The 22,936-nt window shown below is 44.8% G+C and overlaps 1 protein-coding gene across 1 annotated transcript in view; it reads right to left on the bottom strand.

The window, feature by feature from the left end:
* Positions 1-8,392, bottom strand: part of GPC1 (glypican 1) — a 194,550-nt gene extending 186,158 nt beyond the window's left edge. The window contains exon 1 of the mRNA XM_027893644.1: positions 8,121-8,392. Coding sequence (XP_027749445.1) covers positions 8,121-8,277 — 157 coding nt within the window. The 5' untranslated portion in view covers positions 8,278-8,392. The remainder of the gene's footprint in view (positions 1-8,120) is intronic.
* Between the last annotated feature and the right edge of the window lie 14,544 nt (positions 8,393-22,936).

Genomic DNA, 22,936 nt, shown 5'->3' with positions numbered 1-22,936 from the left:
AAATTAATCCTAATTTCTGACAGTGCTTTTATTATATTTTTATTTATGAAAAAAAAATTACAACTACAAGAATTTCTAAACCACTAATATTTTAGAAATATGCCTGTCTGCTCCAGCTAAAAAGCAAGAGACTTGGGTAAAACTAGTGGAAATACTCCAACTAAATTATACAGTACAGTTTTACAAGCCTATAAAATAGCAATTTTTTGCAAGGCAAAACTATTTGTCATAGAGTATTTGCATTTTGGTCATATAAAAGATTGACTGTCTGCATAAGTACTATCATGTTGCTCCCTGAAACCACAGCAAAACTTCTTTTGTTGTTTTGAGGTTTTTTCTTCCTTTTTTTTTTTTTTTTTAATACTTTAGAAGAATGCATGGCAATTGAAAAACTGGTTTTACTCATGTTGCTAGCACAGGAGTCTGTAACAGCTGGGTAATTCTGTGCTTCTGATTCATGCTGCAGTATACAAATAGGCACCAAAAAAAAAAATCAAATTAGTTTTATAATCTCTGTACAGTCAACACAATTGTGATTAATGTATTATCTAAAAGTCAGAGCAAGAGCGTTGTGAAAAACTGTCACAGCACTGCTTATTCAAACCTTAAGAAAGGTTTTACATATCTGAAGAATTCCAAGTAAAACAGGAACACATTACTGGGCAGAAGTGACTGACTGGGCTCGGAGCTCTGTCACGTTCAGACAAGCATTTTAAGTGTCTGCAGTCTAAAGCTTCATTATTTTTTGCAGAACAATCTGGCAGCGGAGGTAACCCGATTCCCTGGGAATCAAATGTTACTTAAAGACAGGTTTCACCTGTCAGGGATAAAGCATATTCCAAGCAACAAAGTGTCAGGGTATATAGACATCAGAGGAGAGGGGGGATCTGTCCTTCACGGTATGGGGGAATAAAGGAAATTTTCTGCTTTCATTGAGTTTTGAATTGTATTTATTTTTTGTAACTTTGAGGGGATATATTCTACTGCAATGGCAGCTACAGCAACCTTGTGCAATCAAACTACAAAACACGATGGAATAGTCTTCAAGCAACTGCTACACGGGTTCCTGCAAGCTTTAGGATCTGTCTTCCCTAGGTCTCTCCCCATCACGATGGGGCAGAGTTACCCTCACAGCCATCAGTAAGACACTGTCAACCCTTCTTTCACAGACAGCAAAGCAAGAATGTGACTTTTTGCCAGAGAAATTTAAAAATGAAGAGACTCGAATGGACTTGCTCCAGGCCCACACCCAAGCAAAGTGGTGCGTCTACCCCAGAAGCTGCCCACTGTACCTCTCCCTCCTTCTCCCAGCTGTGCCTGGGAGTCAGTATTTGGAGCAGCATTGAAAAAGATGGCCCAACTCTGGCTGAACTTATAGAGGTGGGAAGCAGGAGTAACTTCACATCTTCAGAAAAGTTCAATGTACGTGGCAAGTTCAGAAGGGACAGATTAAAGCTGAGGAGGGCACTTGAAGGTGACTTTCCTGTCACGCAACCAGAAGTAGCACATCCAGCTCCTTTCTGAGCATTGAGCTAAGCAGATGCTTTATGTTTGCAGGGCAGAACATTCCAGGGGACCTGGGAGGCCTCTGCCTGCACCCGAGGCAGTGAGAGCCCAGCCCTGCTGCTGCTGCAGCAGCTGCACCGCACACAGAGCACAGGCTGTGCTTCCACCAGGAGACACCGTGAGGGACAGGACACCTCGCTGAGGGCAACCCTCTGCGGGGGCTTTTCCTTCTGCTCCTCCAAGCAGGAGCAACACCAGCACACACCATCTCAGAAGCCACTTGTGGGTCAGCAAGCAATCCCGTCTGGAGGGAACGCATGCCCTGTTACAGAAGTTTGGCAGAGCCAGCAGGACCGACTGTGCCAGAGCAGCCTGTGGTTTGACATCACCCCCCATGTGAGGCTACCTGCCTGCTACACATACACAGAAACATCCTATGGGGCAAAGAAAGAAACCCAGTACAGAGAAATATGTGTTCAGCCAGGCCCTGGGCAGCAAACTGAAATTAAAGCTGTTTTCTCCAAGGAAGCCTGGGGATTTCCACAGAATTGAGATGTCTGCTTCCCTGGTCTTCCCCTGAAATTCCCAGTCAGTATTTCCCACTGAATACTGAAAGCATATACAAAATTTCTCCTTATTCCAGTGACACCTGTCAATCACCCTCCCACCTACCCTGCTCCTCAACTGCACAGTCCCACAAGACAAGTGACAGGAACATACAAGCTGCTGCCAGCAGACCTAAACTGCAGCACTGGCCCCAGGCACACAGTGGTGAGACTACTGCAGACAGCAGGGTCAGGATATCGCTCAGACCAACAGCTCTCCGAGGCTGAGGCCATCCTTTTATCCTGCTTTCTCTTGCCATACTGTGCCTAATGCAATTTGATGCTGCAATAAAAATAGATGATACTCAACTCCTGTCCCCCACCCAATGGGCAGTGGTGGGTAGGGCACAGAGCCTGTGTTCAGCTGCTGCTCATGGGCAGGTGCTCCAGGGCCTGTTCTCAGTTATCTTTGTTGTGACCTATGAGGTAAATAAAACCTCTGCCTTTAAATACATGTTTTTGATAAATAAGTTAGCAGTTCCCTCCATGCCTTTGGCTAAGTCAAAGCATATTTAATTACTGAAATTATCCAGAGGAATATATCTATCTGGTCCCCTCAGTGTGAGATAATTGTACTGAAAGCAATAGAATATTAAACCAACTGTTTCACAGTCACTTCCAAAACCCACACATCTACCAAACCCATCCGGTGAATCCAGAGACTGACTGACATGTGTTCTTAAACAAAACAGGGCACTTACAGGAAAAGGAGAGATGAGGTGAGCTCTGCAGTTTCACACAGTGGTGCTGGTGGGTGTCTCCAGCTATACATCCATGCAAATTTTTTTTGAAAAAGAAATATCAGGCTTTTGCTTCACCAACAAAAGAAGCTGTTGACATAGTTTTGTCAGACACAGCTGATAAGGATAATTATGTGGTGAGAGCTTAGTCATCCATATCACAGTGACAGAAAGGCAGATTCTCCTAAAAATAATGTCAACACCACAAAACTCTCAGGATCTCAGCACAAAGCCCTTCCAGATCCCTGCCATGCTCCAGTGGGCGCGGGAATGTGAGGGCGCCAGGACGAACCGCTAGAGGGAGCCCATTTTTCTCCATAAATCCAATTTCCATAATTGTTCCGAACGCACACATTGTGCAGTCACAAATCAACACAGCATCACAAAGTGTAAAGTATGCAAATTTCTGTGTATATTTTAAGTCAAACAGAAACAGAGATACATAGTTCAGGCATGGCCTCCTCTGACATTCACACCAAAACACTTGCCAGATGGAGGAAAAGGCACAATTCCCTGTGTTTTGCCTCATCAGAAATAGCACTCTAAACCCAGCAGGCTACAAAGGCCATTACGATTTGTTCCTAACAAATTCGTTTGCATAAACGGGTTGATATTTCATCTGAGAGTTCACCATGGAGCAGCCAACCTTGAGAAATCCCTCTGCCTTGAGTAACTACAAACCAAATGCAGCAACCACCTCAAAAAGCGCTGGATCAGCAGTGTGTCCCTTTGCAGTGAAGGGTAAAGATCTTTCCTGGGGAGCAGAGGAGCCCCAGATTTTATGTTTCATACCACAGATGCAGGTTTGCTTCACTATGCAACTTCCAGCAGCTGAAATGCCCCCAAGATGGGGTTCCATTACCCCCTTCATACTCCCAGAGCCTTGCCAAGTCCCATCCTGTCACCAGACCTGTTCTCTACTTAGATAACACTGCTCCAAATGGCTCCAACATATACACTTGCCAATGTTTTCATTACAAAAACAAATTAGACAGCCCAAAAGGACTAAAGGATTAAAAATTTGTTCTGATTCCTTCCAGCTAAGGAGCCAGGGAAGGGTCCGTGTGAGATGTGTGAATAGATGGGCAGCAGTATGGCCTGGCAAAGTCCAGCTGGCATTTTTCTGTACCCTCCTCTTCTTTCGCTGCATTGCACCCATTGCCCGTGTCAACAAGCTCAACTTAGCAGCAAGCCTAGGAAGGATTAATCTCAGGAATAAACAAGCCAAAGCAGAAGTCCAGCCCAAACAGTGAGCAAGGGCCAAGCACATCCACATCAACTCTCAAGTCTTCTCCAGTCCATGGGAGAACAATCTCTGCTCAAGACACTGGGGAGCCATCACCCATTCAACATCAGTAATCCCAGGACACCCTCCATCAGGTCAGAGAAAGCTGGATATCCTCCCCAAAGCATAATATTTCCTAGGTTCACTCGCTTCTATCACAAACTCCACCTTGAGCCTAAGATGACCAGCCTTTATCACACTAAAAAGCACACCTAGAGGAGGCATCTCTCTCCCTCAATCACCAGAGCAGGAGAGCAGCAATGGGGTGATGGTGGTTGTGTAGCAAGAATGGCAGATGGTAGGAATGGAGGCTTGCCACCTCCAGAAGACTCAACAGGAAAGAGAATAGCTGGAAGTTGTCGAACTGGTTTCCTACATTTTGTAGCTATCACAGAAAAGGGGTGTGGGTCATCCAGCCGGAGAGCAGGAACATTCTCCAACACGCAGGAAAACTTTGCTAAAGTTTGTACATCTTATGGAAGCAAGTGTTGTAACCCTCCCAAACTCAAGGAGTAGGGGACTTTCCCCCAAGCGCTAGAAACTTTCTTCTAGGCAGATCTTCACCCAAGTCTCTGGTGCACGGCTGTCTGTCAGGAATGCTAACATGAGCAGACGCTGCTTTCATGTTTGGGAGTTTTGCCACTGACTTCAAAGTACTGAGATATAACACCTCGTGTATTCCCTAAACACACTTAATAACAGCACCTGACACATTTAAAGTCTTAGACACGTTAAAGGCATCGTACAACATTAGCAAAAAACCAGGAAGCCCTGTCTAGGTGGTTCATGAGAAATCTGGTAAACCAAGAGTCTATCCCTGAATCAGATGCTTATCTATTAGCCAGCTAATAACTGTGTGATGGCTTCTTCAACTCATCCATACAGCCACAACTCATCAACCTTCTGGTGAGCTGTGGAGACTTTAGATTACTCATAATCCTCTTAAAACATAACAAAGAATACAGATTAGAAGGTGTCAAGCATGCAGTAAGTGTTCTAAACCCAACACAAACACAGCCATGTCAGCCTGAGTCAGAGCCTGCGTCCTGGGAGCTCACTGAGCTCCTTTTGCAGTCATGCTCTGGGGATGCAGGCAGTGCAGGGTTTGGCTCCTGGTGCCAGGTTGGTGAGACAGCCACACACCAAACAGTGCCTGGAGCCAGTTCAAAGCAGACAGGAGCAAGGTCAGTGTGGCAGCACTGCTTAGGGGGTAAGGTTGTGGGGCTAAGACATGAGTGTTCCCCTTTGCTTCAGGGCAAGCAATGGAAAGAAGGAACAGCTTAGTCACTTTGGAGAAGGAGAAAGTGAAGGGCTTTTGTCTCCAGAGAGTTCAGAAATAAGATAAAAACATAGTTCATAGGGTAGCTCTTGGGCCTCTGACAACATGGAGAGGGCCACCATCAGGAAACCTCTGCACAGATCCAACTGGAGACAACACTGAAGCGACTTCATCAGCATCTCTTAACTTAGCCAAAAGTTGTTTTATCACAGAATCATCAAGGTTGGAAGAGACCCTCAACATCAGCTAGTCCAACCATTAACCCAGCGCCACCATAACCCCTTCTTATCCATGCCCCCAAGCACCACATCCCGATGCCTCTTGAACACTTCCAAAGATGGTGATTCCACCTCCTCCCTGGACAACTTACTCCAATGCCCGATTACTCTTTCAGTGAAATTTTCTTCTAGTATCTAATCTGAATCTCCCCTGGTGCAACTTAAGGCCATTTCTTCTCGTCTTTTCACTTGAGATAAGTCAGAAGAGACCCACCCCAACCTCACCTGTGTCCATGTGTTTGCATTCACAGGTGTCAGCCAGGCATAACCTGACAAGGCTCCATGCAGATGATGACCTCCATGGTCAGCAAGCTGAAGTAATGCCATTGAAACGAGCTTGAAGCGATGACTATTTGGACAAATGTGGAATTATAAACTGTACAACTCTGCACTTAGTACACATGGGTATACTGTAGGAGGGTCTTGACACTCTTCTTTTTGGAGACAGCACAACTGGCACCGATCTTTGCAATAACCTGCACAACTGCTAAAAAGTGCAGATAATAGACAACACTACTTTATCAGGACATTTCTGAGGTTGCTGTCTATGTACATTGATGTTTTAACTGCACTGGGTAAGTTCTACAGCAACAGAAAAGCGCATCCCTGACTACGTTATCAGTCAGGAGGAACTCACAGTAATTACCAATGAAAATCATTCAGTCCATTAGCTGTTTTAAATACACGGCTAATAGTATCAGCAGCAGGTTTATGTGTGGATCCGTCTTCCCCCCAAGCACTTCATATTACTTTCCGTGCCATATTCCTCAAGTTTTCACAGCATTTATCTACAGTTTCCCTGTTCACAGTAATAGCCAGAGATGCCCGATACTTACAACTTCAACTACTGTTGCTTGACACTGCCAGCGTATATGCTCATAGCAACAAACAGCAGGAAACAGAACCCCTGGATCTTAGAAATCTGCGTCCTGTCACTTTTTGAACCTTAACAATCTGCAGATACAAGATGTTTTACTCTCTGCTAACCTGCGACTTGTGATACTTGTAACGCTATGCGATACTCGTAACCACAGCTCCTGCGAGCCTCAGTGACTGCCCCTGTAGTACTATCCCTGTGTACCACGCTGCAGACACTTCCACCAGTGTTTGTAAACATTTTGTCTTCCAAGAACTTTCCACTTGAAACAGGACTGCTAATGTATTCACATGCGTAATAATTAGATGCAAATTTAGAAAAAGCTACTTTCTTGCTCAACTGAATTACTATTAATAGCGATGTTCACATTATTTTGAAACTCCCCACTGTTTAAACTTCGAGGACTGCTCGTTTTACTTTGGAAATTTACTCCCAGTTGTAACTTCACGAAGAAAGTATTAATTTGTTCAAATTTATGAGACATACATGCTTTAGCCTTTTCCATTCATAGGTTAGATAACAAACTGGTTTCTCTGAAAAACTACCCAATGAAATATTCAACATAAGGCATTCTATAAGCTTAGATGTGCACTACAAACTGCTGTTTTACTGGGGTGTCCCTGTAGGTTGGCTCTGGCACGTACGCCTGCATGTTTTATTCTTTGTCTGAAGGAGGAAGCTCCCACAAGTGAAGAGAAGGCTCTTGGATATGGGTCACAAGTTGGTGTATCAAAACTTAGATAAGAATTTTAAAAAAAAGAACTACAATACACTAGCATATTTTCCCCAAGATTTCAGGAGGGGAAAGGGGAAAAAAAAAAAAAAAAAAAAAAAAAAAAAGAAAGAAAAAAACCAAACCCACAAACTCAACATAAACCAGACCTTGAATATTCTTTGCTATTTCATTGGTTTCTGCAAAGAGGAGAAAATCAAGATTTGTCCAAAGCCAGACCAAAGGCAAGAAGACACACTGATGTATGTTGCACGGTTTTCCTCTGCACTTGGCATGTTTGACACAGTCATTTTACTCGTGCTTCGTTTTTATCAAGTGACAAATACCATTTATACGTTTGTTCCCTATCCAGAAGAAGACTAAAAGAAATCCATTCCTCTCTCATAACCTTGTGGTATTTTCCAGCTCCGACACCAAAACGCATTACAGTCTGATTATCCCCCTTTCTGAACCAAACCCCCGAAACCGTTTGTACTCAATTGTACTCAAAAGAGAAGCAACGAGACAATGAGAAAAAGAACGACCACCGAACACTTGGTGCGACCACCCCCTTTCACAGCTCCGCTCACATCGCCACCACCGGGAGAGACCCTTTCCAGTCCGGGGGTGCTCCAAGGGGCGAAGGGAGCCCGCCCCTCGGGGAAACCTCTCGGGTCCGACTTCTCGCCGCCCACGACCCGAGACAAACTCCAGCGGCGGGCAAGAGCGCACCCCCGCCCCGCGGCACCCCGAGCCGTGCGGGGATCCCCCCGCGGGCTGCCCGGCCGGGGGCACCGCGCCTTCGGCCGCCCCCCGCACACTCCTCCGCGGCACTCACCGGAGATCTCGGCCTGGGGCACGCCGCTGAGGCTGAAGCCCTTGGCCCCATACAGCTGCCGGACCTCGGCGCAGCTCCTCGCCTTGCTGCCGCTGTCACCGCGAGCCGGGGCGGAGGCGACACACAGCAGCCAAAATCCCCACGGGAAGACACGCATCCTTCTCCGCTGGCCCCGCCACCTGCCGTGCGAAGGGCAAAGCCAAGGTCCCGCGGCGGGGAGGCGGCCGGGGGGGCGCAGGGTGCGGCCCCCTCCGCGGGCAGCCCCGGCGGGACGGCGGGCGAGGGCGGCGGAGCCCCGGCTGCCCGCGGCGTGCGGGGAAGGCGCCGGCGAGTTCAGCCCGGACGCCGCCGCGGCTCGGGCGGAGGGGGTAGAGATCCAAGTTCGGCCGCGCCGCTTCAAAGCCCCGGAGCGTGAGCGCGCAGAGGGCTTTTGTTCTTAGCGCGGCTGCATCCCCGGGCAGTCCCGCCGCGATGCTGCGGCGCCGCCGGGCCGGGCGGAGCGCGGCGGGGCGGGGCGCGGGGCGGGCTGCGGGGCTGCACCCGCGGCGGGGCCGGGCCGGGCTGGGCTGGGCTGTGCCGGCACCGCTCCACCTGCGCGGAGCGGGCGGCGGGGCGGCTCCGAGCGAGGCAGGGCTTCCCCCGCCGGACGTGGCATCACACGGCCCCGCGCCAATCCCGCGCGGGGCGCAGCCCCCGCCCCGCCCCGCGCCCCCGCCGCGGGCGCTGCGCAGCCCCCGCACCCGCCGGGCCGGGGCGAGGAGCGTCCCGGAGCCTCCTCGGGCAGGGCAGGGCTCAGACCAGCCCCGGGGCACTGGCAGCACTCGAGGAGCCGCGCGCCGTCCTTCGGGAAGGACGCGGTGACAACGCGCATCAAACCCGTCTTTGTCTGCGGCGTGGTACGGGTGGTCGACCTGAGGACCCCGAGTCCCCCAAGGCGGTGGAAAAACAGCCGTATAGAAGACTTAAATTATACCGCACTTTGCCAGACCGGCGAGTAGAAAGCATCTCAGCTGAGAGCCTGAGAGTCCCAGCCAGGTCCTGGGGAGGCTAAAAGTGCCCCTTTAAGAACACTTGCGGAAAGAAAGGCGATTTTCAACCACACGTTCTCAGCTTTGGAGTTTAGTTCCTACAGCAGCCTGTCAGCTCGAAACTGGTGCTCTGCAGCTCTACCAGCCGCGTTTTAAACTGTTTCTCACAGAACTGAGGCATCTGTGATCATCTGTGTGTGTCAAGACAATGCCCGTGTGCTTCCCCCAAATGAGCTCGCAGGCTTTTGGCCAGCATCTAACGTTTCACAACAGACAGAGGATGCAAAGATCACTTCTAAGAGCAGCTGTTTTCTGTGGAGAAAAGAGAGGAAAACTGCCCCAGCTGAAGCATTTGGATGAGCTTACACCTTACAAGACAGTAGAAACCCCATCACTATGCCCCCTGAAAACCCAGTAAAATTTATCAGAGACTGTACTTTTTGGACTGGCACTCAGACATGTAAAAATATGTGGAAAACAGGCATTGTTCATCTCACTGCTTCAGAACTGCTTGTTCTCCTGGGGAATGAGTAAGGGACAAGCAAGTGACAGCAAAGTAGGAGCCCCAGGGAGTGGCAGTAGGGATGAGGAAAGTTGTTGGTTTCCTATGAAATCGCCTAATGATTTCCTATTAAATCTTCCTAATTAGATTCATCTATGAGATACGACAAAGCAGATTAAGAGGATCTGACCGCAAAGGCAGGCAGAATTTTGTAATGAAGATCATGACTAAGGTGACACATCATTACTACCAGAAGTTAAAAGCTATGAGTCAGATACACCCCAATACACTGCAGATCTCATTCCTTCAGAGATGACATCGTGCCTTTTTGGCCTCTTGCTGCACCTCTCAGTGATGCACAGTTTAGAAACCCAAGGCGTACAGCATCCCAGAAACTTGGTACACCTCAGCCTGCAGCTTGCTTTGTGAGCTTTCTGGAATGTGAAAATAGATCTTGTTCGTTGAAATATGTGGGGAAAACATTTGCCACGGATGATGCGAAATTTGACCTACCCTGTTTTCAAATGGGAACTCTTTTGTAAATGCAGAAGTGCTGCACACATAGGAGGTTACCAAGTACAATATGTGGCACGAGGTTATTTCAGCCATTACCCCTGGAGATTTATTCTAATTTTATAGTCATAACCCTTTCCTCACCCTTGGCTTTGTAAACATCATTTGAAGACCTATGTCTGACCACAATAACACCAGAAAATAACCAGCAGAGGAAGAATCTGTACATATATTGCCATGACTAGAGGAACACTAGGATCTTGGTTCCTCCTTCTGGAAAATCAAAGAGGAATTCAAATACTTACAGACACACAATTAACAACAGTCTCATTTGGGTCTGTGGAGGGGAATGAGCTCCAGGAATGCAAACTCCAAAGAGACAAAGTACTTGATAGAGAAGAAAGGCAGAGTCATAAACCTTTTATCTGGTCTGGCTGCTACAGAATGACTCGGGGTAGGTGACACAGGGGACCAGAGCAGTACCTTTTAATTTCATCTTTTTCTTCTCAAAGCCTGGGGTTGGATACTTGCTGCTGTTGTATATTGAGGGCTTGCTTCCAGCTCTACCCGAAGTGACCCTTGGGGAAGCTGTCTGTGAGCTATGGGTGCACCCCAGGGTTTCAGCACAAAGCCCTCAGCACTCATACAGCTGCTGAAGTGCATGGAAACACTGACTGCTGTCAGGGAAAGAACTGGGACTGAAACCCTTGGGTTTTGGCCTTGGGATCGTCCCCTGAGCTACGGATCATTTCACAGGCCAAAGTATTTCCCTTCTTCATATACATCTCACTTCCCCAAGCTGGGTGACAACAGTGCCAGCGGCAGGGACTAAAGTCATGTCATTCCTGATAAAATCCTGAGAGACCACAGCACACACTCTGCCTGTTCACATGCACTCTGTGGTTCCCCCAGTGACACACTAGGCTACCAAGTGCCAGCACAGATCAGACTGCCAGCTCCCAAGCACTTTTCAGGAGCTACAAATGAAGAACAAGTTTTGCTGCAAACCTCCCTGATTAAGTGACCATCAGCAGATCACTTATCTCCTAAACAGGGATAAGAGTGCTTCTTACCTAACCACCTGCCCGTGAGATAGAATCATAGAATCAACTGAGCTGGAAGATGCTCACATACTATCAGAATGAGAAGCTTATAAGTAGACAAATTAAAAATAAACCTGAGCTGACATGAGCTCTTCAACAGAGAAGCTTTTTGCAAGTCTATACAGGATTCAGCCCTGAGTAAACAAATCTTGAATGATGAGGCACATCTATTTTGCTGTTACGTTCATATGCACACACAGGATTTGACCCAGGTCCATTTAAAGTAAAGAGAAATAAACATCCTCAAAGTGTCATGATGAAAATGCATTTTTGGCATCCATTATAAATTTGATTGTGTGTATCTGAGGATCAGATTCAGTTTCTGAACATTCTCAGCTAAGAGAATGGAGCTTGACAAAAATTGAAAAAAAACCCACTCTCCAAAAACAGGCAGAAAGAACTAGAACTGGGGAAGATAAGAAAAAGCACATTGAAACACAAAGATGAGTAGACAAAATGCAGAGGAGGAGAAAAGCAAACAGCCAGCCAAGCAAGATAGCCAGATGAAGACAGAAAATCCATCCTGCTCTGGAGATCACCTCTTGACAGTCCAGACAAAAAGCACTGCCCACTGAAAAGCTGATCCAGGCATTATGAACTGAGAATGATGAAGAAGAGCCAAATCATCTGGCACAAGTTGGGAAAGCTACTGTTTAAAACCAGAGGTGAACAGAGGCTTTCTACAACCTCAGCTTTCACAGGGCTATGTTGTTTTTTATCACTTTCCAAAAGTTTCACAATGCAGTGGACATTGAGTCTCTTTTTCATCTTGATGCAAGTCAAGAATTGTACAGGCAGCAAGGCAATTACACTCACCAGACCTCCAGCTGATTCCAAAATGGACCTATGCTGAGTTACAGGAATGTGGAGTCTGACAGGAAAACCAGAACAGTAAAAACCCCAGACAACCTTATCAAATTGCATTGTATCTTTGATGCCACATAAAAGAATAGAAGATTCCCACTTGAATGCAGTGGTGTTTTTGCTTTCTTCTCTGTGCATCTAGTACAGAGTTTGCACTGCCTGGGAGTGGGGAGGAAAAGGAGATTGGCAAAGCCTAAGTTGTCTGTGTTTCCTTGCTCTTGCCACTGTTATGTAATGAAGCCCTTGGCCCATTCCCCTTAGCCAGTTTTATGACACATTTGATTCTGTGTCAACATGAACAAATCTGGCACCTTTAGATTAAAAATCTTCATCGAAGTAGGAGTATCTCAGTGCCTTTTCTGCCCATGTCCTTTAACCTCTGCAGTAGCTGTCTCCCCCAGGAGTCAAGAAAGCCCTTCCCCTGCTCCCTGCCCCCCCAAAACTGGCTGCTGTTCAGCAGAAGCTGGACGTGTGTTTCGCTGTATCAAATCTAATTAAGTTATTCGGAGGATTTACTCGATTACACCTCACTATGTACAGCCATTTACTTCTTCACTGGCTTTTCCTTCATTAGAAATCTGGCATCTCCTCCTCCCCTCTGCACACATTCCCCCGGTGAGCTTTTCTGACATGCGCAAGCAGCACGTGTCCGGTTGTTTTGATCACCAAAAATATCAGATCAGTTCCTCTGAACTCCTGGAACATCAATGTACAACTGCCAAATCCAGCTTGATCTCAGTTGACTTTGTAAGATGCCATTTGCCTTCCCGAAATACTAAGACTTGTTGGGATTTGTGTGTCCAGATTAATTAATCAGGAACATTGTTTAATATATGTACAGAGCTGGGGATCCTTCCAAGTTCTTGAGTGAGCCAAATTCAGGCCCCAGGGCAAGAACAATCAAAATCCTGGCTGTGAGGAACAGAGGGAGAGGGGCTGGACTGAGGACAAGTGTAGCAGGGTACACCAGAGCTGGGCCAACCTGCTGTTCGACCCTTGCGGGGGACAGACCAATGCTTCATTTCCCCACGTGTGGCTCATACTCTGCAGAGGAAGATTAGGAACAACTAAGTATTTTCAGGCAGAGAATCTGGCTCATGCAGGTAATTGCCACTCTGTGCTGTATTTTCAATTGAATAACCCAGTTTTATAGCAGCAAGTTAAAGGAATGTATTGCTCTAATGACCTCCTACAAATGACTCCGCCCTGCAGGACTGTACTTGTCTTATACCTGAGTCAGAGATTTCCCAGTAGAAAGAAGTCTTAAAGGCCAGAAAATAAATAAATGCCATAGACTTATTAGAGAATCTACTGCTAATTGGGTCTGCCCCAGGAAGTACATTTCTTCTTTTCTGGACACTTTCAATTAAGCTTTTTCTACTCCCAGCTCTCTAAAACATATGCAGCAATGAACAAAGAATATGGACATGGCCCTTGAATCTGGTTTATGTTTGATAAGCAGAGCTTAGCTCAGTAGTATGAAATGACTCAAAATTGGCCCCGAAATTACTGATTTAGAAAGGTGTCCTTTCAGCATGCCCCTGCAGTGATGTACAGATAATTTCTCCCACTTTCTGCAAAAGTTGTATTCGGGCAACTTCCTCTTATATTTTAAGAGGTTATATCCTGAAGCTGAATGGTTCTGAAAGGGATTTTTCAAGTAAAAATCTTCCCTCATACTCACTGTCTTCAGTCTCTGGCACTGACCTAAGAAAGACATCAGCAGGAACACACTCTGTTCCCATGAATACCAGCTCCAACAGCGTGTTCCTGAGCACTGCTCTGAGGCAAACAGAAATGGGACAGACATCCTAGACTTCTGCAGGAGGAAGAAGTTACAGCCACGAAGAAAGAAACGTGTGGAGTTGCAATACAGGCATCTGGCATCCCTAATGGAACTTCTCAGCTGGCACTTTATCCTCAGCTGTTGCTACATTAAACACTACAGACTAAAGCACTTAGACGAATTAATACAATTATCTTGCATTCTGCTGGAGTGTTTATCCCCCCCCCCCTCACATTCAGTTAGGGACAACATAACCTGTTTTTCTAGAGAAACTGTCTGTGAGGAAACACTGACAGTGCTGTACTTAAAAGCACCCAACACCTCCAGTTGGGAGCAGAAGCTCTTCCGCTCCAGGCTATGTCTGTGGCTAAAGAAAATCCCCAGCACTGAGCAAGTGTCAGCCAGAGGAGCAGGTAAGCCAGGGTTATCATCACCAGGTAGCTGACAGGGGAGCTAACAGCAAATGTTGGGCATCCTTCCACACATGGGGGAGAAAACCTGACTTGGAGTTTGGAAACGTGTCCTTCCCATTCCTTTTTCTCTGCAGTTAGTTAAGATAATTAGCAGGTGACACACATTTTCTGATGTGTGCCAGCTTCACTTCTGATCTAACTGTACACGAGCAGAGTTACAGCTGGAATAGATTTGGGCCAGCTTTTTCATTTTAAGATCTATGCATTTTGCAATATAAAGACAGTGCATGCATATGCTTTGCTTACATAACTTTAAGGGTGCTCCAAGACCAATCCCTCAGAAGACAGTGTGATGCCAGTGTAGGTCCAGCATTTTTCCTGGTTGAGGATTAAGCACCCTTAAAATCCACCATTCTCATGTTATGTTACTGCCTCTCTAGTTACTGTTTCTTTGGCCAGTACCGCCTAAGCATCTAGGACTGGGTTTTTCAAGATGCCAGACCACACAAACCCATCTCCTTAAGATTAAAAATAGAGCTCTTAATCTGATTTCTTTTCCTCAACCTGCTAGAAACCTGAGAGCACGAACGCAAGGAGATGCAGAGACACTGGGTGTTAGAAATAATAGAACTCACCAGGGCACTCAGTTCTTTCTTACAGGGTTCTTGGTTTGTTGGTTGGTTTGTTTCTACAGGGCTACTTTTGAGCACAGCCTTGAAAATAAATTGTTTGCAATAGCTATGTATTTTTACACCACATATATAGTTTAGGGAGGACTTTTCTTCCATGCTTAAAGGAGCAAAGCTGAGCTCCTTTGCCTCTATTGTAGCAGATGCCAGGGACAGAGCTTTTTAAAGCATTTTAAGTAGAAGTTGGTGGACTGGGGGACCCTGGATCACACTTTCAAATCTTCTTCCTTGCTGCCTTACAAAAAGCTAAGCAGTTAGGTGCAATGACTCACTCACACTGACATTTTGGGGAGAGAATGATGCCTTTTATAATAACATTGATATTCCTCCATTGATGTCTCAACACTGGCTAATTTAGAAAAGAAACATGTAGTGCAAGGTTGAAAGGTCACAGGCCAGCCAAAGAACTTATGAGATCATGGGACCATGAAAGAGGCTTCGGCTTTAAAATAAAATAGCCTTTTTTCTTTTTGTTTCCTTTTTTTTTTTTGAGGAACAGACAAACTTTTCTGAAAGGCCAGGAATTTAATCTGAACTCTTCTTTCACATACTGTACAAATAAAAACTAGACTGAAGAACTACTTGGGGGGGGGAGGGGGTTCAGTAGAGTTTATCTCCAGAGGTCATTTAATCTATATTGAATAGAGGAAGAGGGGGAGAAAGAAGGACACACATTTACTTTTAGAAATCTGCCAGCCCTCTATAAGCTCTGATGTTACCATTGTCAAGCCAATACCCTTCTTAGATTATTCTCCCCACAGTCTAGTGGGGAACCTGCAGTATAGTGAGTTTGAAATTTAATTATGAAGTACTGGATTATTTGTGGCTGTTGTGTTCTTCTCTATCCATACAGTTCATTTCCTTTTTCCAGTCTCCCAGTTTTTCCCCATAAGAGCCAAAGGAAAAGATAAACCAAAAAAGGCTTACAATGTAATAAACTTGCATCCATAATATTCTCTAAACTGATGTTTGCCCCCTCCACAGATTTTAACACAGATGTAGGTTTGAGACTAAAATCAGGGCCAGATTTTCTGGCTTTGGGTCCTTTCAGTGACTGCTAGCTCATAAAGTATTTAGTTTCTTCTCAATATTAGATGTATATAAAACTAATTACAGTCTGATGGAGACTCTTTCAGTCTCCAAATGAAAACAAAGCACCCTTTCCTCTATAAAGGACCCTGAAAATGTTAATGTTGGATACCAAAATGAGTTTGCAAAAAAGAAGAGGCTTAATGTGATGTGTTCCCTCTTTCCTCCAGTGCAGCACCAGCAGCTAACAAATATTATTTGCTGATGCAATATGTATAATCCATATATCTTTAGTTAGTATGAGCATTTGTTATTAAACTAATTAGGCACAGAGTGCTTTCAGAAATATAGCTGCTCAAAATGAAGAAGTGGTTTCCTAATGGAACATGCAATTGATAAGAGAAGAAATCATTCTTTCATGTCTTCAGAATTTAAGAAAATAAAGACTAGCTCCTACAATGAAGCACTATATTACATCCTTGCTGTCCTCACAAATTTTCATAATAAAATGCTTAATCTCTGTGCTTTCTTGGCCTTTGTCTTTGTAACATTAACAAGGTTCATAAACTCTAAGGTAACCAAGTAGAAGGCACGTGTAAAACTTACTGAGCTGTGAGAAGAATTTCCTTTTGGGACATATTCAAGAATGGTGGTAGAAACTGCATGCGCTTTCTTAACCAAGTGAGGACTTGTACTGGATACCAGCATATCCATGGAGTTCTCTGCCTGGAAGAATGACCCAGTGCAGAGGAGAGTGCTCTTTGCAATCTCTGACTGCCTGTCCTTCCTAACTCACACCTGGCAGAAACAGGACACTCTCTCCTCGCTTTCTTGACATGAGAAGATCATGTAACACTTGCCTGTAAAGAAACTGCATTCCATTCTAACATCCTGTTGTCATACCTGCTGCAGGCTCTGTTAGTGACACTGTGTCACCAGCATCTGTCACCAGCATCAGCCTGATAACTCAAGTTCAATTGCCAATGCTGGTATCAGAATTTGGAGTTGCTCATTTCAGAGCTGCTGTTGCTCCCACGTCCTCAAGGCAGACAAAAGTGGACCCATCAATGGCTGCCATTGATCTGATGGGTCACAAGGCAAAAACACCAGGCAGTGTGTCCAAAATGGCCTTCTTGGGTATCAAAGCACAGCAACGTCTGTAAATCCTTATAAATTACACCAGTGTACTAGCTAACCTTCTTATGTAGGCTTGGACAATTTCTTCCCTCCTCCCATTGCTCATTTTCCACAACTCAAAAATGTCCATTTCACACAAATAAGAAAAATGAGCTGGCAAACACCCTGCCCATAACTCAATTTTAAGGCAGAGAAATACAATTTTCCCCAAATCTTTCCTTCCTAATGTTTTGTGAAATGAACTGTTCAAAACTATGTATTGAGAAAGAGATGAAAATCCTTCCCTTCAAAAAGTAGCATAATGAATGTACTCCTCTCTCGCCAAGAGATGCAGCATAGCCTGCAAGAGAAAGTCCTCTTTTTTTCCCATTAATGGGATTTGATTAAGCATCCTGTTCATGTAGATTTGCAAGTTTTGATGCCATACTTTTAACTGTCACTTTTGTATATGAAAAATTGGAGATGATAGCCAAATGCAGAGAAAAAACTGCAAAATTATCTCTGTTAATTCAGTGGGGATGGCTGGAATTTCTTTTCTCAAACTCCCCTTAACATCAACGGGAATTTCACCTAGCTATTAATCCCAGATATCACTCTTGGCTGGAGAGATCCTGAGGCACAGTGCTGGAAGCTCAGAGGGTCAGTGTGGAAGCACTGTTTATGCCCTTCCCTGTAGCTCCGTTAGTGGCCATTGCCAGAGACAGCCCAGTGCTCTGACCCATTCTCGTGTACACTTCACAGGCTCTCAATTTATAACGTGGCGATCCGAAACCATTTAAAGTTACTGTTACATAAACACCAGCATTAAGAACTCAGGTGACTCCCAGAGAGGCTCTTTGTGCACTGTGATGCCTCAGCAGCAGGTTTCCCAGGATCAAGCAGCTCAGCTCCAGGGCTCCTGCAAGCCTGGAGGGGGATGCTGAGGACAGACTCCTACCTCTTTGTCCTGTCCTGCAGTGTGCCAGGAGCCTCCCACGATACCAGCAAACCTCTGTGGTATCTTAATGTCTTTGGTGTGGTGCCCCTTCCCAATCTGCTATTTGTTTGTATGACACACGTACAATGATGCCAACAAAGAAGGTAAGGTACAGATACCCAGGGAAGTTCGTAAGAACGCTTTAATTCATCCATCACAATTAAACCAACAACATTGTATGTTATCTTACTCTTCTCCCATACTCCATGAATCTCCCTGCTATCCCTGCCTGCTGGTTTTGTCCTGTACTCAGCTAGAGGGGCTGCTATTAGAATGTTTTTTCTCCTGTTTAGGCAAATTGTTTTGCCTTTTTAATGCTGCTCCTGATTTTGCCAGTCTAGGAGCACGAGGCTCAGAAGGGGAACTGAACTCACATCTTCCTAAGGGCAATCACAAAAACTGAGGTGGATGAGCTTTCTCACTTCCCTTGTTTTGAATTCCTTCAGCAGTGGGCCAGAGCCATGAAGAGGTTCTGTCTGTGTGCAACAATCAAGAAAGTCAGGAACTCACTTCAGAACTTGCTATGCAGGACTGCTTGTAGCCATAGCTCTGACTCAATGATTCATCAATTTATTTGATTGACAGGGTTGATAGAAAGTCTTAAGGGCTCTCCTGAGAATCAAAATCAAAAGAAAATAAATCCATATGTGGGGGTGCCCTATATCTTTCTAAAGCTTCTCTTAGTTGGGAACTAAGCTCATCTACTTTTTATTTCATATAATGAGAAAGTATGGACTTACCTTAGTAAGAACATGGCAAATATTAATTAAGTACTAGCAACTAAGAAGAATGGCAGTAGCTACCAGGGAGGATAAGTCTGAGAGACTGGGGTTTAGACTGTATGAGACTGAAAAAATAATAATAACCAGAAGGCATGGAAATTAAAATAGTGCTTGTTAATTAAAGAATATTGAAAGCAGTGGGATAATGAGAAATGTCCACTTTTCATGTTAGCCAATGGAGACAGCTCCTTCCTAGAATAAAGTCTCTGGTCTTTCTGTACATGGTGCTGTTAGAATGGGGTAGCAACTATGAGATCACTTAATTACTCAGACTGTGCCTTAATATACTGAGGGCTCTCCCCTAAACCATGTGGTAGTTTTAGGCTGACCTCATGAAGCTGAAATACCCATTTGAAAGAAACTGGAAAAAGTTGAAATTCTATCATTTTTGCTCCTACACTGGCAGAATTTCACGGGGGACACCTGACTGACTTGCTGTATCTGCAGCTTCCTTTCTAGCTGAGCTAAAGCAGCTAACAGCAACTGAGGATCCGCACCCCGCTTCTGCTTTCAGGCAGAAACCTATTTTATTAGGAGGATAGAGACAAACTATAAATAAAACTGCATAAGGGCTTTACAAATCAGTGTTTTAAAAACTTAACTTTTCATCAATCTAACTGCTGCTCTGCTCTCTGTGATGCCACTTTATCTCAGCAGAGACACAGGCAGCCTGTATTCTTTTAACCTCAGCAGGCTGTCACGGGTCTTTGATATAGCAGCTGTCTCATAGCTACCACTAGATTTCAATTAAACCAGGCTATATTTAGGGTGAAAATAGGGCTATTTTAAACTGCCATACCTGCCAACTTTTATTCACTCTCAGCAGTAGTTATTTTATTTGATGTACCTGGTTTTAAGCTGTGCCATCCATAAAATTAAAAAGATACCAGAAACTGTGATGTATTTTACATTCACATCACCAAAAATCTATCATTAAAAGCAGCACTTCTCCAGAGAGGAACATACTTTAAGATGATAAATAACAAAATGTTCTCCAATCATAGCCAGGGTTGCTAGCACAGCCTTGCCGTGGTGGGGCAATACAAATGATTTCCCTGGTGCCAAGGAGAATTAAACTCAATACATTTTTCACCATTTGCAGGGGTCTGTTGCTGACACTGTTAGTGCTTCCACAGAAAGACATGGTGTGGGGGACGTCAGTCCAACACTTTTGTGTGGTGGTCCTACATAACATGCTTGGGACACTAACCTGGCACCGAGAGCACGAAACCCGTGATGAACCCACGTGTGTAGATAAAGCAGTTAACCCGCATGAAAAAACAGTGCACATTTTTACATGAACGAGAAAGAAAATCTTATTTGAGCTATCTAAAATTTAATAGGCTACGAACATGGCTAAAGCAAAAGATAACTCTCTCACGCACAAGCCTTGTCATAAACAGTCTGTAATTACACTTGCTGCTGTTTGGTTGAAGGCATGGGCTCTATTAAGTGCAAGAGCTGTTTTTCTGCAAGGAGGCTTACTGGAGAGTGGATTAAAACAAGCATGATCACATCCTGACATGCATAAAATGCTGATTGTCTCACTTGCCCTATATGCCAAGTGCTTACTCTTGCAAGGTATTTGGAGCTGTCAACGCCAGCTGAACTCAGCGAGACAGAGAGGTGCTCAGCACATCTTAAAAAACCCTTGGCATCAGGAGCAGGCCTCAGACACACTTGATGTTTGCCAATAAAATGTACCATGGGAACAATGGCAATTACAGAGCAACTGTTTGTGCGAGCATTACTGGAACTCCAAACCATCCTTCAGAGAAAGGACGCTGGCAGCACGAAGGGGGCTGCACAAGAGCTGCAGCTGTGGCTCTGAAGGCTGAAAACCTGCCCAACACTCAGAGACTAAATAAAGTGAACCTGTGGGTTGTTGCATGCAAAATACAACATGAAGACAACACTGTTTAAAGGGTGAAAAATAAGGGTGTCGGACTGGTTACACCTCTAAGCTCTGCAATGCATTGAGCCATAGCCTTCAGCTCTGTGTGTTTGGGTGTATTCATCATCTGCTTCAGCTGGGGTATAAAATGGACAGGGCATATGCACTGCAGTCTAATTCAACATTCTGCTTTAACCTTGTTCTTCCCAGCGAGGCCCCTAACACTGCCTTGTTCGCTGTACTTTCAACAAGCCCAGCTATGAAAGCATGAACAATTTTAATTTTTTTTTTTTTAATGGCAAGATGGTATCAGAGCACTTGAAAACATCACAGTCTTTATTTCCACAACAAAGATACCCCTTTTCCAAATGCTCATCGAGGCTCCTTTTTTTTTTTTTCCCCTTTTAACCACTAAAACCAAACAAACAACCTAAAAGACGTGCTTCCCTCTCCTTATTCATGCACGTGCTGGATCATTTTGGCTGAAACTCACCAAAAAAAAAAAAAAAAAAAAAAGAAGCTGTAAGCAGTAAGGCTTACCTTGGAAAGAAAATAACTCTGACTGGGAAAAAGAAAAAATCAACCTAATGGTTCCAGTTTGGCAAAACAATAAGCAATTGTGAAGAAAAGAATCCTACAGCGAAAAGCATGAGGCAAGCGCTAAATATCCCCAAGGCTGTTAAAGAGTGAGTTTAGTGCTAAGTGTGTGTGTGTGTGTGTGTGTGTGTGTGTGTGGAGAGGGAATTCCTCAAAGCAAAGAAGGATCTTCATTACCTGAGAGATAGAGGCTAACAAAAACCTCTGAATGGCAGCAATTCAGATGAGATGAGATACCTCTTTTTTTAACCACCAGGGAAGTAGATATGAGAGCAGCCCATTCAGGGATGTGTTATAACTTCCACTTCTTGAAGTCTTAGAATCCCCAGCAGACATACATCTAAAAATACACTGGTTCTAACAGATGCTGGGAGATTTGTGCCAGACTATTCCAGTGCAGTGGCCAGAGCTGTGTAGGATGGTGGGGCTACAGAATTGCTTCTGCCCCAAGATGTTCCTCCTCCCACAGTGAGCACACTGAAAAACCAGGGCTGTCTTGTCAAGTGCAGGAGACTTTTTTGTTCTGAAAACTATGGCTACTTCTTTTTGAGTAGGCAGAAGTCTTTTCACTTTTCCCTCTTTTCATATGTACTCCAAACCACTCCATTTACTGGGAGTGATGCCCCAACTATGGCTGATCCACACAGAACATGGGTGCAGAAGAGACTGGCTACTGAACCTTCAGAACAGTTGTAGTATGAGCTTGGTATGAGTTTAAACTGTGTACTCAAAACTCATTGGCTTCCCAAAATTTTGTCCATGTCTCCAGAATCACTAACACACACACAGCAGTTATTCTGCAAAACTTCATGGTGTCCAACAGCCCCTGCCTCTAGTACTAACCTGAGCAGAAGACCAAAAACTTACAACCTGTTTTTCAGTTTGATTACCATCATTTGTGCCTCTTCTGGCTTCCTTTTGATGGAGTTTAGCACAATCCCTGATCTTCTACTTTTGTTTGACAATATTTGCAGATTCTTCATTTTTTACTGTCATTCAGAATTATTCTTGCTGTCCCAGAGCTTGTGCAGTTTTTAACTGCATATCTAAAATATGTCTTTAATTCCTTGTTGGGTTTTCAGTACTCTGGAGCTTCAAAGGCCTTCATGCTTCTCCAACCACTCCCTCTCAATTTATTCAACCTCTGATTCCCATGTGCCCGTTGCCAATTTTCCCCTTTTTCCCTTATTGGGAAGATGACAAGGAGCACAGCAAAACTGACACAGTGAGGCACAGCGATGCTGCAGAACAGCTAAAAAATGACAAGTGACAGCGGAACAAGTGGCAGTGACCAGGTTTTGACTCCGAGATCTGATTTGACACTCAATGTTCTTTGAGATGAAGTAGGAATAAACAGGTATTTTGGTTTTACTCCTTTTTGTGATCTCTGTTACAGAAACATGCCTAGTTTAGACCCATCACTCAGAGTAATCTCAGTTTTGCTGGAATTATTTGATAGATATTAGGCTCACTCTTATTTCCTAAAGCCAGAGACTTTGAGGA

Source organism: Empidonax traillii, unplaced genomic scaffold (genome assembly GCF_003031625.1).
Source record: "Empidonax traillii isolate 1590-97213 ecotype Southwest subspecies unplaced genomic scaffold, ASM303162v1 scaffold400:size839614, whole genome shotgun sequence".
Taxonomy (NCBI): domain Eukaryota; kingdom Metazoa; phylum Chordata; class Aves; order Passeriformes; family Tyrannidae; genus Empidonax; species Empidonax traillii.
The sequence above is the reverse complement of the archived record's forward strand: the minus strand, read 5'-3'. Positions and strand labels throughout refer to the sequence as shown.